The sequence below is a fragment of the Trachypithecus francoisi genome, unplaced genomic scaffold (genome assembly GCF_009764315.1).
Source record: "Trachypithecus francoisi isolate TF-2019V2 unplaced genomic scaffold, Tfra_2.0 Lachesis_group17, whole genome shotgun sequence".
Classification (NCBI taxonomy): domain Eukaryota; kingdom Metazoa; phylum Chordata; class Mammalia; order Primates; family Cercopithecidae; genus Trachypithecus; species Trachypithecus francoisi.
This window is the reverse complement of record NW_022681462.1, coordinates 37,477,949-37,492,281: the sequence shown is the minus strand read 5'-3', so window position 1 is coordinate 37,492,281 and position 14,333 is coordinate 37,477,949. Positions and strand designations below refer to the sequence as shown.

The window sequence follows — 14,333 nt, the reverse complement described above, 5'->3', positions numbered from 1 at the left end:
GCAGATCACGAGGTCAGCACATTGAGACCATCCTGGCTAACACGGTGAAACCCCGTCTCTACTAAGGGGTACAAAAAATTAGCCGGGCGTGGTGGCACGCGCCTGTAGTCCCAGCTATTCGGGAGGCTGAGGCAGGAGTAATCGCTTGAACCCGGGAGGTAGATGTTGCAGTGAGCCGAGATCGAGCCACCGCACTCCAGCCTGGGGTACAGAGCGAGACCTAGGGTGTATTACCTTGGAACACTATTGTTGCCAACTTGATCTCCCACCTATGGTGGCCACTTTGAGTCCAAAAACAGGCACATACGCTAGACAAGTATATTGAGACATTCATAAAAGCTCTTTGAATTGGCAATGGGAGTCATTGCACACTTTTTTTTTTTTTTTTTTTGAGACGAGGTCTTGGTCTGTTGCTCAGGCTTGAGTGCAGTGGCTGCAGTGATCACAGCTCACTGCAGCCTCGACCTCCTAGGCTCAAGCAATCCTCCCATCTAAGCCTCCTGAGTAGCTGAGACTTCAGGCATCACACCACCACACCTGGCTAATTTTTAATTTTTTTGTAGAGACCTAGCTCTCACTATGTGAGCCCAGGGTGGTCTCAATTGTTTGGTCCTGGAATCAAACATTTCTCCCACCTCGGCCTCCCAAAGTGCTAGGATTACAGGTGTGAGCCACTGAGCCTGGCCTCACTGCACATTTTTGAACAAGTGAGTGATTTGATTTAAATTTTGCTTTTTAGAGACAGGGTCTGAGTGCAGTGGTGCAATCCCTGCCCCCTGTAATTCCTGGGCTCAAGGGATCCTCCCACCACAGCCTTCCAAGTAGCTGGCACCATAGGTATGCACAATCATCCCCTGCTAATTTAAAAAAATTGTTTGTAGAGATGAGGTCTCGCTTTTTTTTTTTTTTTTTTTTTTTTTGGAGACAGAGTCTCGCTTTGTCGCCCACGCTGGAGTGCAGTGGCACAATCTCGGCTCACTGCAAGGTCCGCCTCCCAGGTTCATGCCATTCACCTGCCTCAGCCTCCCGAGTAGCTGGGACTACAGGTGCCTGCCACCACGCCCGGCTAATTTTTTGTATTTTTTTTTTTTTCCAGTAGCGACGGGGTTTCACCGTGTTAGCCAGGATGGTCTTGACCTCCTGACCTCGTGATCCACCCCCCTCGCCCTCCCAAAGTGCTGGAAGAGGTCTCGCTCTTTTGCTCAGGCAGGTCTCAAACTCCTGGGCTCAAGTGATCCTCCCACCTCAGTCTGCCAAAATGCCGGGATATGAACCAACAAACACATCCAGCCTCGATAACTTTTTTTTTTTTTTTTTTCTGAGACGGAGTTTCACTCTGTGCCCCAGGCTAGAGTGCAGTGGTGTGATCTCTGCTCAGTGCAACCTCTGCCTCCCGGGTTCAAGCGATTCTCCTGCTTCAGCTTCCCAAGTAGCTGGGATTACAGGCGCGCACCACCAAGCCCAGCTAATTTTTGTATTTTTAGTAGAGAGGGGTTTCACCATGTTGGCCAGGTTAGTCTCAAATTCCCGACCTCAGGTGATCCGCCCGCCTCGGCCTCCCAAAGTGCTGGGATTACAGGTGTGAGCCACAGCGCCCAGCTTCCCTGATAACATTTTAAAGCAAAAATATTGACAACTTGCATGTGGAGAGTGAGGACTCTCCACATAGCTTATGAGGGGTTGGGAGACTAATTTTGAGGTTTGAGATCTTGAAGCTAGAGAGGTTGCTAATGATGTTCAGGTGCAAGTTGTGGCTGTGATGTACATGACTGAAGTAGGATGAAAGCGTTCACTGGCATTGAGAAGTTCAAAGCCAAGGGTGTTAGAAAAGTCATCACACCGGCACCACTGGGCATGACAGCAGTGGGCAGGGAGGCAGCAATTCAATTGCTAAAATTACTAAAGAAAACAGGAGACTGCTCTGGAAGCTAAGTGAAAGAGATACGAAACTGAGTATATGTAATTACTGTAGTCCCCTGAAAACCACAGAAGATATGCAAACATAACCCTTCGATTTTAGATAATTTTCAAGTCTCTCTCTCCATGTTACAAGTCATAGCGCAGCCTACCTCTAGAGAGAATACATACTATAATAAATTACCCAGTTTAGACTTGGAATACTTTGCAAACTCAGTAGAAGATAGAAAAGTTAGTTTCCACGATATTGCAATAAGATGCTAATAGTATTAATACTCACATACTAATTCTGGAGTATACATGGAGTATTAATACCACGCTTAATATTTAACATGTTTTATTTTGATTATCGAATCAATGGAATACTTTTTTTTTTTTTTGAGACAGAGCTCAACTCTTGTTGCCTAGGCTGGAATGCAATGGTGTGATCTGGGCTCACTGCAACCTCCGTCCCCCGCCCCGCCCCGCCCCGCCCCGCCCAGGGCTCAAGCAATTCTCCTGCCTCAGCCTCAGGAGTAGCTGGGATTACAGGCAACCGCCAGCATGCCCAGCTAATTTTCTGTATTTTTAGTAAAGACGGGGTTTCACTATTTTGGCCAGGCTGGTCTCGAATTCCTGACCTCAGGCGACCCACCCGCCTCGGCCTCCCAAAGCGCTGGTATTACAGGGGTGAGCCACCGCGCCCGGCCCAGTGGAATACTTTCAACGGTGCTTCTGCGCTGACTTCCCATCTTCCAACGCATCCACAAATTGCAGCCAAAATGATGTTACTATAGTAAAAACTTGGAGAACGCAGTGTGGTTTAACATGGAAGGAGCAGAAGCTGTGGAGTCCAAAGGACCCGTGTTCCTATCCTTGTCGTGCCACTTGACACGTTCCACACAAGGGTCCCTACAGTGTTCGTTCACCGTCTCCAGCAATCAGGATGACTCCCTGAAGGGCCGTCAGACGAAACAAACGCGCAACCTGTGACAACTGCATTGTTTACGTAACTTTCGCCAAATCGGCTCCTTCCTACGAAATATCTAGCTCACAGAGCCGGATGAGATTCTTTCTTGCTTTAATTCTCTGAAGAGCCACAGCTGTCCATTTCCCACGTGAGGCTGAAGACTGGATTTCAGAACGCTCTCCTTCCAGCCGCGTTCACCTAGTAACCCCAGCTCGGGGCTAAGGACCTGCAGCCCGGGCGCGACCCGGAAAAGGAATCCGCCCTTTTCGCCTCCTGCGCACCAATCGCCCGGAGTTGGCGTTTCCGCAGCCGGGACAGAGCCCACCCTCTAAGAGCCGCCGAGTCCGGACCGCAGAAGGGGCCGCGCGTGCGCAGTGGCATCGGCCGCGCTTCCGGTGCGCCGGGCGCGGACGCGGGCACGCACACACGCAAGCACGCCTCCACTTAACTCGCGCAGCCTCGGCAGCTCCCGAGTCCAGCAACAGTGCCGTCCGCTCGACTGAGATGCTGCGGGCCTGTCAGTTATCGGGTGTGACCGCTGCCGCCCAGGTGAGCACTGGGGCTCCCGAGGGCGCGTGAGGAGGCTGACCTAGGACTGCCAGCGAAAAACGGGGGAGCCTTGGACTCTGCCTAGCCTCCAGAACAAAGGCGAGTCTCTGGGCTTCCCTCGTCGGGAGAGGCCCGGGCTGGCAGCGAGGCAGCCACCAGGGAGTTCGCCAGACTGGGATGACTTGAGGTTATTGCAGCAGCGCGGTGGGGTGTGGAGAGTAGCGGGAGGCGCGGCTTCGAGGGCGTGTAGTCCAATCAGCGCCGCGCTGCCCCCGTCCAGGACCAATCCTGGCTGCTGGCGTCTGGGTCGCCGGTTGGGCGCGCGATAGGTTTTTAGTGCTGAAGGTCGACGGGGGAGAACTACAGTTCCCGGCAGGACGAGCGGAGCCGCGGCTTGTTGCATCCTTAATAAGGAGGTGCCTGGACTTTTAGCGAGTGTCCACATTTTAGGAGTCAAGGTTGTAATTATCTGTGAGGGACTGCCTTTCTTTTCGCAGCTGGGAACACTTCTGCACTATTCTTAATCCAAACAAAAGCGAAAGATTTTCCTTTGTGGAGCTGAAACTCCTGGTCTTCAAGGAAAGACAGGAGTCATGACCTTGTGGCTCATTTCTGAGATTAGGACAGGGATCTGTGTCTCCAGGCGCTGGGACTACTTTGACATTCAAGAAGCCTAAATACCCAGTTACTTTTAGTTTTACGTAATTGCCAAAGTTACTTTCTAAAATTGAAAATAAAAAAGCCTGTTTCCATTGCTCACGATTATCAGAAAGTTGATATTTTGGCAAAATGTTGTAGATAGCAAAACAAGTACTGTGACTAAAGCAGTAAGTGAACAGAATCCCTAGGAAGAGTGAGTTAGAGATCATAAAAGTCAGGCTTTGTTTTTTCAAGTTCGCTTCTCCTCCTATTTGGAAGGGGTTGCTGCTAGGTAACAGAAGCAACCCCTTCCATAGGAAAGTGGAACGAAGCTATGTTAGTTTTCTATTGCTACGTAACAACCACAAATTTAGCAGAACCTTACGGGTTCTGTAGGATAGAAGCCTGGTCCTGGATGATCTGTGTTCTCCCCTCCAGGTCACACAAGGCTGCAAAGTATTAGCCATGCTGTGGTTCTCATTTGGAGATCTGAGTCCTCTTCCAAGCTCATGCAGTTTGTGGGCAGAATTCAGTCCCTTGCGGTTACACGACTGAAGTCCCTTTTTTCTTGCTGCCTCTTGTCAGCCACTGCTCCCAGCTTCTACAGCCTGCCCACAGTTCCTTGCCTCAAGGCTTCCAGAGGCCATTCATAACATGGATGGCTGCTTTCGTGCAGGCTTCCAGGAGCTTGCCTCTCTAACTTCCAAATTTCTTTTATTTCGGTCTTTCCTCTTCTAGACCCAGATTTAAAAGGCTTATGTGATTAGACCAGGCCCACCTGGATGACCTCCTTTTCAGTTAATGCAGAGTCAACTTTTTGGGATGCCATTTGGGAAATAAGAAAACTAATTAAAACTTGGTAATAAAAAATGAACCCTTTTATAGCTCTGAATCCAGATGTCTAAACTTCCTGAAATTGCTATCTTGTAAAATTCTTTGGTTTATTCTCACCATCTCCTCAATCATTCTGTAGCATTTGACATCTGCTTTATGAGGCTGTTTGCACTTTTGGCTTCTCTCAAGTAATATTTTGGGTCCCATCTAGTTTTCCCTTACTGAGTCTGCTGCTTCTTCGTACCTCGAAATATACACCTTCTCAGCTCTCCCTGTCTCTTTATAGACTCTCCAATTTGAGATTACATCAACTGTCAGAACTTTCATCCCCAAGCAGATGACTCTCGAGCCTTATCGTATTTGATTGTGCCAATTTATCCAGAATATCTCACATGTCAAGATCCTTTCCACTTTATTAAACCCCATCTTTCCTTTTTTTTTTTTTTTGGATACGGAGTGTCACTTTGTCACCCAGGCTGGAGTGCAGTAGCGCAATCATGGCTCACTGCAGCCTTGACCTCCCGAGCACAAGCAGTCCTCTTACCTCAGCCTCCTGAGTAGCTGGGACCACAGGCATGTGCTGCCATCCCTGGCTAATTTTTTAAAAAATTTTTGTAGAGACAGAGTCTCTCTGTGTTGCCCAGGCTGGTCTCAATCTCCTGAGCTCAAATGATCCTCCCACTTCTGCCTCCCAAAATGCTGGGAATATAGGTGTTGAGCCACTGTGCCCAGCCAACCCCATCTTCTTAAATGTCTTACTGCTTTTACTGTTGCCTCCTGGAGTCCATTCTTTAGGAGGGAATAGTAAAAGCAGTAAGGCATTTAGTAAAAGGCTTTTTAAAAGGCAAACATGCAAACATGAGGTCATGCTCTTTAGAGACATCCCATCACATTCAGAATAAAATCTAAACTGCTTACCATGGGCCCTTGATCTGATTCTTCTCGTATTTCGTTTTTCTACTGCCTCACTCATATTCTCCTGGTAATCTCCAGCATGTGCCTCACTGCCTTTTCATCAGTTGTTTCTTTTGCCCTGAACTCTTCTCACACATGTTTGCTTAGCTTATTCCTTTCAGGTGTTTTTTCAAATGTCATCTTCCCTTCAGAGAGGGCATCCTGATCCAAAATAAAATTCTCACTACTCTGGCCTTCCTTGCATCACTGTATCTTTACCCCATCCTACTTTGTTATACTTTGTAGCTCCTAGCACTACCTGATGTTATAATGTGTATTTATTACACAGTTTCCACCTTTAAAAAGTAAGCTCCACAATGGAACTGTGTCCATATTGTTTACTGCTGTATTTCCAATATTGACAATAGTCACTGGCTCCAAGTAGATGCTCAGTGAATGTTTTATGATATATAAATGAAAGAATGAATGTGTTCATAAATTGTTTTTTAATTTTTAAAAATATTTTAGAGATGGGGTCTCATTGTGTTTCCCAGGCTGGTCTTCAACTCCTGGGCTCAAGTGATATGCCCACCTCAGCCTCCCAAAGTGGAATTTTTCTTAAATCTGCGTAAGTGGATGTGACTTCCCTTTAAACATCCCATATATTTTCAAACCTCTGATTATATATTAAGGTTCTCCAGAGAAACAAAAACAGTAGGGGTGTGTGTGTGTGTGTGTGTGTGTGTGTGTGTTGAGATAGGGTCTCATTCTGTTGCCCAGGCTGGAGTACAGCAGCGTGATCATAACTCATTGCAGTCTCAATCTCCTGGGCTTAAGCGATCCTCCCACCTCACCTCCTGAGCAGCTGGGACTACAGGCTTAGGCTGCCATGCCCAGCCAATGTTTTGGACTTTTAGTAGAGATGGGGTCTCGCAATGTTGTTCCAGCTCATCTTGAACTTTTGGGCCCAAGCAATCTCCCGACCCTGTCCTCCCCAAAGTGCTGGGATTATAGGCATGAGTCATAGTGCTCAGCCTAGGAAGATTATTTATTTATTTATTTATTTGTTTGTTTGTTTATTTATTTATTTATTTTTGAGACGGAGTCTTGCTCTGTCACCCAGGCTGGAGTGCAGCGGCACAGTTTTGGCTCACTGCAAGCTTCGTCTCCCGGGTTCACGCCATTCTCCTGCCTTAGCCTCCCGAGTAGCTGGGACTACAGGTGCCTGCCACCATGCCCAGCTAATTTTTTTTTTTTTTTTTTTTTTTTTTTTTTTGTATTTAGTAGAGACAGGGTTTCACTGTATTAGCCAGGATGGTCTTGATCTCCTGACCTCGTGATCCACCCACCTCGACCTCCCAAAGTGCTGGGATTACAGGCGTGAGCCACCACACCCGACTGGAAGATGCATCATAAGGACTCTACTCACACAGTTATGGAGGCTAGCAAATCCAGAATCTGCTGTGTGGGTTGGCAGGCTGGAGACCTAGGAGAGCCAATATTGCAGTTTCAGTCTACTGGCTAGCAGCCTGGAGACCCAGGAGAGTGGATCGTGCAGTTTCAGTCTGGAGGCAGTCTGCTAGAGAACTGCCTCTTGCTTTTTGTTGTGTTTGAGCCTTCAACTGATTGAATGAAGCCCACCCATGTTATAGGGCAATTTTTTTTTTTTTTTTTTTTTGAGACAGGGTCTTGCTCTGTCACCCAGGCTGGAGTGCATTGGTGCAATCTCAGCTCACTGCAACCTCCATCCACCAGGCTCAAGCCATCCTCCCACCTCAGCCTCCTGAGTAGCTAGGACTGCAGGCATGCACCACCACACCCAGCTAATTTTTGTATTTTTTTTTTTTTCTGTAGAGACAGGGTTTTGCCATATTACCCAGGCTGGTCTCAAACTCCTGGGCTCAAGCAATCCACCCGTCTTTGCCTCCCAAAGTGCTGGGATTATAGGAGTGAGCCACCATGCCTGGCCACTAGTTCACCAATTAAAATGTTAATCTCATCCAAAAACACAATCCAAGTTGACACACAAAATGAACCATCACAGATAATATCTACTCTTTGTTGTTGTTGTTGTTGTTGAAATGGAGTCTTGCTCTGTTGTCCAGGGTGGAATGCAGTGGTGCAATCTCGGCTCACTGCAACCTCCGCCTCCCGGGTTCAAGCAATTCTCCTGCCTCAGTCTCTCAAGTGACTGGGACTACAGGTGTGTGCCGCTGTGCCCAGCTAATATTTTGTATTTTTAGTAGAGACAGGGTTTCACCGTATTAGCCAGGATGGTCTTGATCTTCTGACCTTGTGATCTGCCTGCCTTGGCCTCACAAAGTGCTGGGATTACAGGCATAAGCCACTGCGCCCGGCCCAGTATCTACCTTATTCTTTATGTTTGGGCTCATCATCCTTGCATGCCTTAGATGTGGGTATTCAGTAAATGTGCTTTAGAACTCTAGTCCCTCCTGTTTTTGTTTCCTTTTTTTTCCCTCAGACCTAACACCATCTTTCTTCTGTTAGTCCCAGTGTTGCATCACCAGGCCCAACCTTTTTGAAGTGGTCATTGAGTTGGAGGACATGGGCTTTCCACTTAGCCTAGCCCTCTCTCAAACTACAAACCTGGAAGTGATCATTTATATATGGAGTATCTTTCCTGCTTATAACTTGAAAGAAGAAGAAGAAACATTATTATTCTGGAGGATCAACCATGCCAGCTTATTTAAGACCAAGTTTGATAGCTCAGCTAGTTTAGGATTGAACTTGTGTGTGGACATGAGCTATCATCTTCTAGAATTCCTTCTTTCTGTTAGGATTATGAAACATTATGTTGCTCAGTGATAGAGATAGGCAGCCAACTGCACGTGCTAGAAAGTAGTTTAGTAGATCATGCGGCCAGGTGTTTGCTTCTACCCTTTCTAGAATCCTCTTTATTATTCCTTTTTTCATATCTGTAGACCAGTAGCCTTCAAACCATTTTGAAATACATCTTACGCCTTAACTTACTATACCCAAGTGATAACGTATAAAATATATTCACATATATGCAGGGAAAGCTAAAGTATCAAGTTCCTGCTTTTGTCATATTGATAAGTATCTGCCATTTCTATAACTAAAGAGCATGTTTTTCTCCTAGAATAGAATATGTTTATACTGAAGTGTAATGCTGCTTCATTGTAAAACTGTAATGTAAAATGTAGAATTTCATGTAATGAAATTTAGTGTAATGTAAAATTTCAGTGTAAAAACTTACTCGATTTTTTGTGGGATATACTTTTTAACCTTAATGCATGATTCGTATAAACTATTTTAAATTAACAGTAGGAAAAGTTAATTTGTTGTATATCAGTCTATATTTCAAATGTAGAACTGCCCATTAACTTATGGGTGCCTTTTCTTTTGTGTGGGAGGAGTCCTTATGACAAAAATCCACAAAAATGTTATCAGCTGACAGCAATCAGCAGTCTGTGGAGGAAACCTGAAACCTCTAATTAGAGTTAACACGAGGCAGCTCATATTGCAGGCTCCATGTCCAGGTTGTCATGCTAGATTGTGGTTTCTTTATGTCTTCACTTTGGTAGAGCTAAGGAACAGATGGTCTGTGTAACAACATTAATCATGGGGCGGGTCACTTGAGGTCAGGAGTTCAAGACCAGCCTGGCCAGTGTGGTGAAACCCCCACCTCTACTAAAAATAGAAAAATTAGCCAGGTATGGTGGCAGGTGCCTGTAATCCCAGCTGCTTGGGAGGCTGAGGCAGGAAAGTCTCTTGAACCTGGGAGGTGGAGGTTGCAGTAAGCCGAGATCACGCCATTGCACTCCAACCTGGGTGTCACAGCAAGACTCTATCTCAAAAAAAAAATTACGTGGGAATTGTATGTTTCCTTTTTTTTTTTAATATCACGTTTCTGCAGGTTAGAAGCAACAAGGCTAACCTTATATGTCTAGACAGATTGCTTTGAAACAGTATTGTCCTTTCTATGTCATAGGTCCTTATTAATAAAAAGGAATTCCAGGGCAAGAAGTAGCCAATATTTTGTGTGTTAATATAGGATATTTAGTTTATATTGATAGTTTAGTACTTAAGAGAGCTCTGGAGACAGACCTTATGTTTGGCAATGGTTTTTAGCTATAACACCAAAAGCACAAGCAACAAAAGAAACTAAAGATAAATTGGACTTCATTAAATCTTAAATTTTTGTGCATCAAAGGGATAGTTGAGAGTGAAAAGAATGAAAGTATTCTAGTGGATACTAGATATTTTGGATACTAGACCCTCATGATATCTGATGAGGTGTTCCTTTTTAGGTAAGGAACTCCTGCAACTCAGTAACAAAAAAGACTAGCCAAATAAAAAAATAGGCAAAGGGCCCAGGCTCTGTGGCTCATGCCTTTCATCCCAGCACTTTGGGAGGCTGAGGCAGGCAGAATGCTTGAGCACAGGAGTTCAACACTAGCCTGGACAACATGGCGAAACTCTGTCTCTACAAAAAATACAAACATAAGCTGGGTGTAGTGGCATGCACCTGTAGTCTTAGCTACTCGGGAGGCTGAGAAGTGGGAGGATTGCTTGAGTCTGCGAGGTCGAGGCGTCAATGAACCATGATGGTGCCACAGCACTCCAGCCTGGGTGACAGAGTGAGACCCTGTCTCCAAATATATACGTGTGTGTGTGTGTGTGTGTGTGTGTGTGTGTGTGTGTGTATGCGCAAAGTACTTGAATAGCCATTCATCCAAAGCAGATATACAGATGGCCAAAGAAGCACATGGAAAGATGCTCAACATCCTTTGACACTAGGGAAATGCAAATTAAAACCATGAGATTGTGAAATGCAAATTAAAAACATGAAATGCAAATTAAAACCAGTTCACAACCACTAAGATGGTTATAATAAAAATGGAAAATAGCAAATTAGCTGGGCATGGTAGTACATGCCTGTAATCCCAGCTACTTGGGAGGCTGAGGCAGGAGAATCACTTGAACTTGGGAGGCGGAGGTTGCAGGGAGCCAAGATTGCTCCATTGTACTCCAGCCTGGGCGACAAGAGCAAAACTCCGTCTCAAAAACAAAACAAAAACAAATGTTGGGGAGGGTATAGAGAAATTGGAACTCTTTTACATTGCTAGTGGGAATGTAAAATGGTACAGCTGCTATGAAAAAGTAGTTTAGTGGTGCCTCAATAATTATTATTAGTAGTAGTAGTAGTATTTTGGAGACAGTTTCATTCTTGTTGCCCAGACTGGAGTGCAATGGCGCAATCTCGGCTCACTGCAACCTCTGCCTCCTGGGTTCAAGGGATTCTCCTGCTTCAGCCTTCTGAGTAGCTGGGATTACAGGCATGCGCCACCACGCCCAGCTAATTTTGTATTTTTACTAGAGACAGGGTTTCTCCATGTCCTGGGTTCAAGGGGTTCTCCTGCTTCAGCCTCCCGAGTAGCTGGGATTACATGCATGCGCCAGCGCACCCAGCTAATTTTTGTATTTTTACTAGAGATGGGGTTTCTCCATGTTGGTCTGGCTGGTCTCGAATTCCCAACCTCAGGTGATCTGCCTCGGCCTCCCAAAGTGCTGGGATTACAGGTGTGAGCCACCGAGCCTGGCTGTGTGTCAGTAATTTAAACATAGAATTAAACATGACCCTGCCAAAAGAATAAAAAACTGATGTTCAAACAAAAACTTTTAGATGAAGATTCATAGCAACATTATTCACAATTCACAGCCAAAAGGTGAGGCAACCCAAATGTCCATTAACTGATGACTGGATAAACAAAATATGGTATGTTTATGTGATAAAATATTAGATTCAGCCATAAAAAGGAATGAAGTACAAGCTGCATATATGATACATGTTACAATGCGGATGAATCTTGAAAACATTATACCAAGTGAAAGAAGCTGGGCAAAAAGATGTACATTGTGTGATTCATTTATACAAAATATCTCAAATAGGCAGATTCATAGAAACAGAAAGTACATGGTGGTTGCCAGGGTCTAGAGAGAGAGGAAAAGGGGATGACTGCTTAATGGATGTAGGATTTCCTTTTGGGGTGATGAAAATGTTCTAAGATTAGATAGTGGTGATGGTTGTTGTACAACATCGTGGATGTACTAAATACCATGGAATTGTACATTTTAAAATGGTTAGAATGGTGAATTTTATGTTACGGGAATTTTGTCACATAGAGGAAAAAAAAATAACACCTGCCACCAGGTATTTGCAGATGGCCTGAAGTATAGAGGCAGAGCTAGATACACACATACACACCCTAAACTTGAAGAGGCTTCCAGTGGCCCAAGATAGGAAAATTTGATCAAAAAGACAGTAATTGCAAATGGTTGAAATCCATCGTAAGTGTTGAAATCCATGAATTTAAAAAGGTCTGTTCTTATCAGTTATAGCTGCATAACAAGCCAACTTGAGCTTGGGGTAAAATAACAGTATTTATTGGTTTACTCAGTTCTGGAAAATTTTGCCCAGAGACTCTCATGAAGTTGCAGTCAGATAGTTACTAGGTCTACAGTCATCCCCAAGTCGTCTTTACTCTCATATGTGGCAGTAAATAGTGGCTGCAGCTGACACCTTAGCAGGGACTGTTGGCTGGATCACCCATCTGTGGCATCTTTAAGTGTCTGGACTTCCAAACACTTTGGTGGCTGGGTTCCAAGAGCAAGTGTGTAACAAGAGACAGAGCCAGGTAGAAGCTGTATCCTTTTTATGTCTTAGTCTCAGAAGTTACAGAGCATCACTTTCACTGCCTTTTATTAGTGAATTAGTAACAAAGGCCTGCCCTGTGGGAAGTGTACATAAAACTTATTGTTGGGAGGTTTCTGGAACAGCGTGTGGTACAGGAAGTATTGTTGCAGTCAATTCCGGATATTATCCTCAGCCTTCTGGACGCAACTGACATCTCTCCCACATGCAAATACACTCACAACCTTCTCCAAGACCCTCCAGAGTCTAATGCCATCAAAGCATCAGCATTAGGAATAAGATCTTGTTATCTAAATCAGATCTTACTATGGATAAGGCATCTTGAATGTGGTCCCTAGGGTATAGCTTCTTAAACACTTTTCTTGGTGATCTAAAGCCCTGTAAACTAAAGAGACAAATTATCTGCTCCCCATACACTCAGCATATGGTAGTATGACAGGCACAGGATAATCATTCTAGACACTCCTATTCAAAAAGGAAGAAACTAAGAGGCACACAGCAGTCACCATTCAATAACAAGTGTAAAATTCAGCTGGTGCTCTGTTTCTAATTCCTTAATTAGAGCTCAATCCTACTGCTTGGGAATGATTCTCTTCAGCTCTTTGTTCTACCCTTTGGACTCCTGGTTTTACACTTGAATTATTCGTCTGTTTCCAGAATATGTAGCCTGTTGCAGCTGAATTGTTTCATAGCCTACTTTCTGTCTGTAGAAGTTTAAGAGTCCAAAAGCTTCTTTTCATTTTGTCCTCTTTTTCACTTTAAATATAAGCCAGGATGTTTTTTATTAATACAATTAACAAGTTTGTGAGTTTCCTGTGAATCTTAATGGGGTCTTCTTCATTAGACGCGTGATACTCACACATCTTCTCAAGATAAGCCCTTCTCCATTTTGGGCTTCCTGTGAGGCTGCTGTAGGTAACACCTTTAATGTTCTGAGTAACCTTATTGTTTTAATAGAATCTGGGAAACACGTCCTTAGATTCTTAGAGGGCCTTTTCTCAAGGTAAAAAGACTCTATGAGGGGCATCTCCTTAGATCTTTCCGAGATCTCAAAGTGTCTTTTGGTCACACACTGGATTTGGTCTTTGGCTTGAAACCCTTCTCTATTTGAGAATCTATTTGAAAACAAAAAACAGTTTTATTTTTGAACCCACCGAATCCTGGCTCTTTTTTTGTTTGTTTTTTGAGACAGAGTCTTGCTGTGTTGCCAGGCTAGAGTGCAGTGGCGCAATCCTGACTCACTGCAGCTCTGCCTCCTGGGTTCAAGCAGTTCTCCTGCCTCAGCCTCCTGAGTAGCTGAGATTACAGGCACGTGCCACCACGCCTGGATAATATTTGTATTTTTAGTAGAGACAGGGTTTCACTATGTTGGCCAGGATGGTCTCGATCTCTTGACCTTGTGATCCGCCTGCCTTGGCCTCCCAAAGTGCTGGGATTACAGGCGTGAGCCACCATGCCCAGCCATCCTGACTCTTTTATGTTTCCTTTAAATTTTGCTTGAAAGCTAAACAGGTTTTTGTTTTGTTTTTTAATGCTCATCTCTGTCCTTATACTCAGCTAAAAGAAATCAGTTAGCACTTGTGAACACTGTACTTGGAACTCTTCAGCAAAATACATCAGTTCGTTAGGTATAGCTATAGCTATGCTTAATTTTCTCTTTTCCATGTCTGTCATTACAGATGACAGTTTTGATAAACTTCTGTCAGTATGTAACAAGATATCTTTTCCTCCAGGTTCCAAAAACTTTTTTTTTTTTGCTTTTCTTTAAGCGCTCACCAACAGGCTCTGCGAAGGCCATTAGGCTTCTGCTAACAGTCTCTTCAAGGTTCTTCCAGCTTCTGCCACCCCCACACC

The 14,333-nt window shown here is 44.6% G+C and overlaps 1 protein-coding gene across 9 annotated transcripts in view; it reads left to right on the top strand.

The window, feature by feature from the left end:
* The first annotated feature begins 2,558 nt into the window (after window positions 1-2,558).
* Window positions 2,559-14,333, top strand: part of IMMT (inner membrane mitochondrial protein) — a 53,784-nt gene continuing 42,009 nt past the window's right edge. For 4 of the 9 annotated variants that reach the window (XM_033175361.1, XM_033175360.1, XM_033175362.1 and 1 more), the window contains exon 1: window positions 2,561-3,415. In XM_033175361.1, the coding sequence (XP_033031252.1) occupies window positions 3,371-3,415 (45 nt within the window). In that variant the 5' untranslated portion in view covers window positions 2,561-3,370. Of the gene's footprint in view, window positions 3,416-14,333 lie in introns of all 9 variants that reach the window. The other 5 variants (XM_033175363.1, XM_033175359.1, XM_033175357.1 and 2 more) reach the window with 4 other exon arrangements.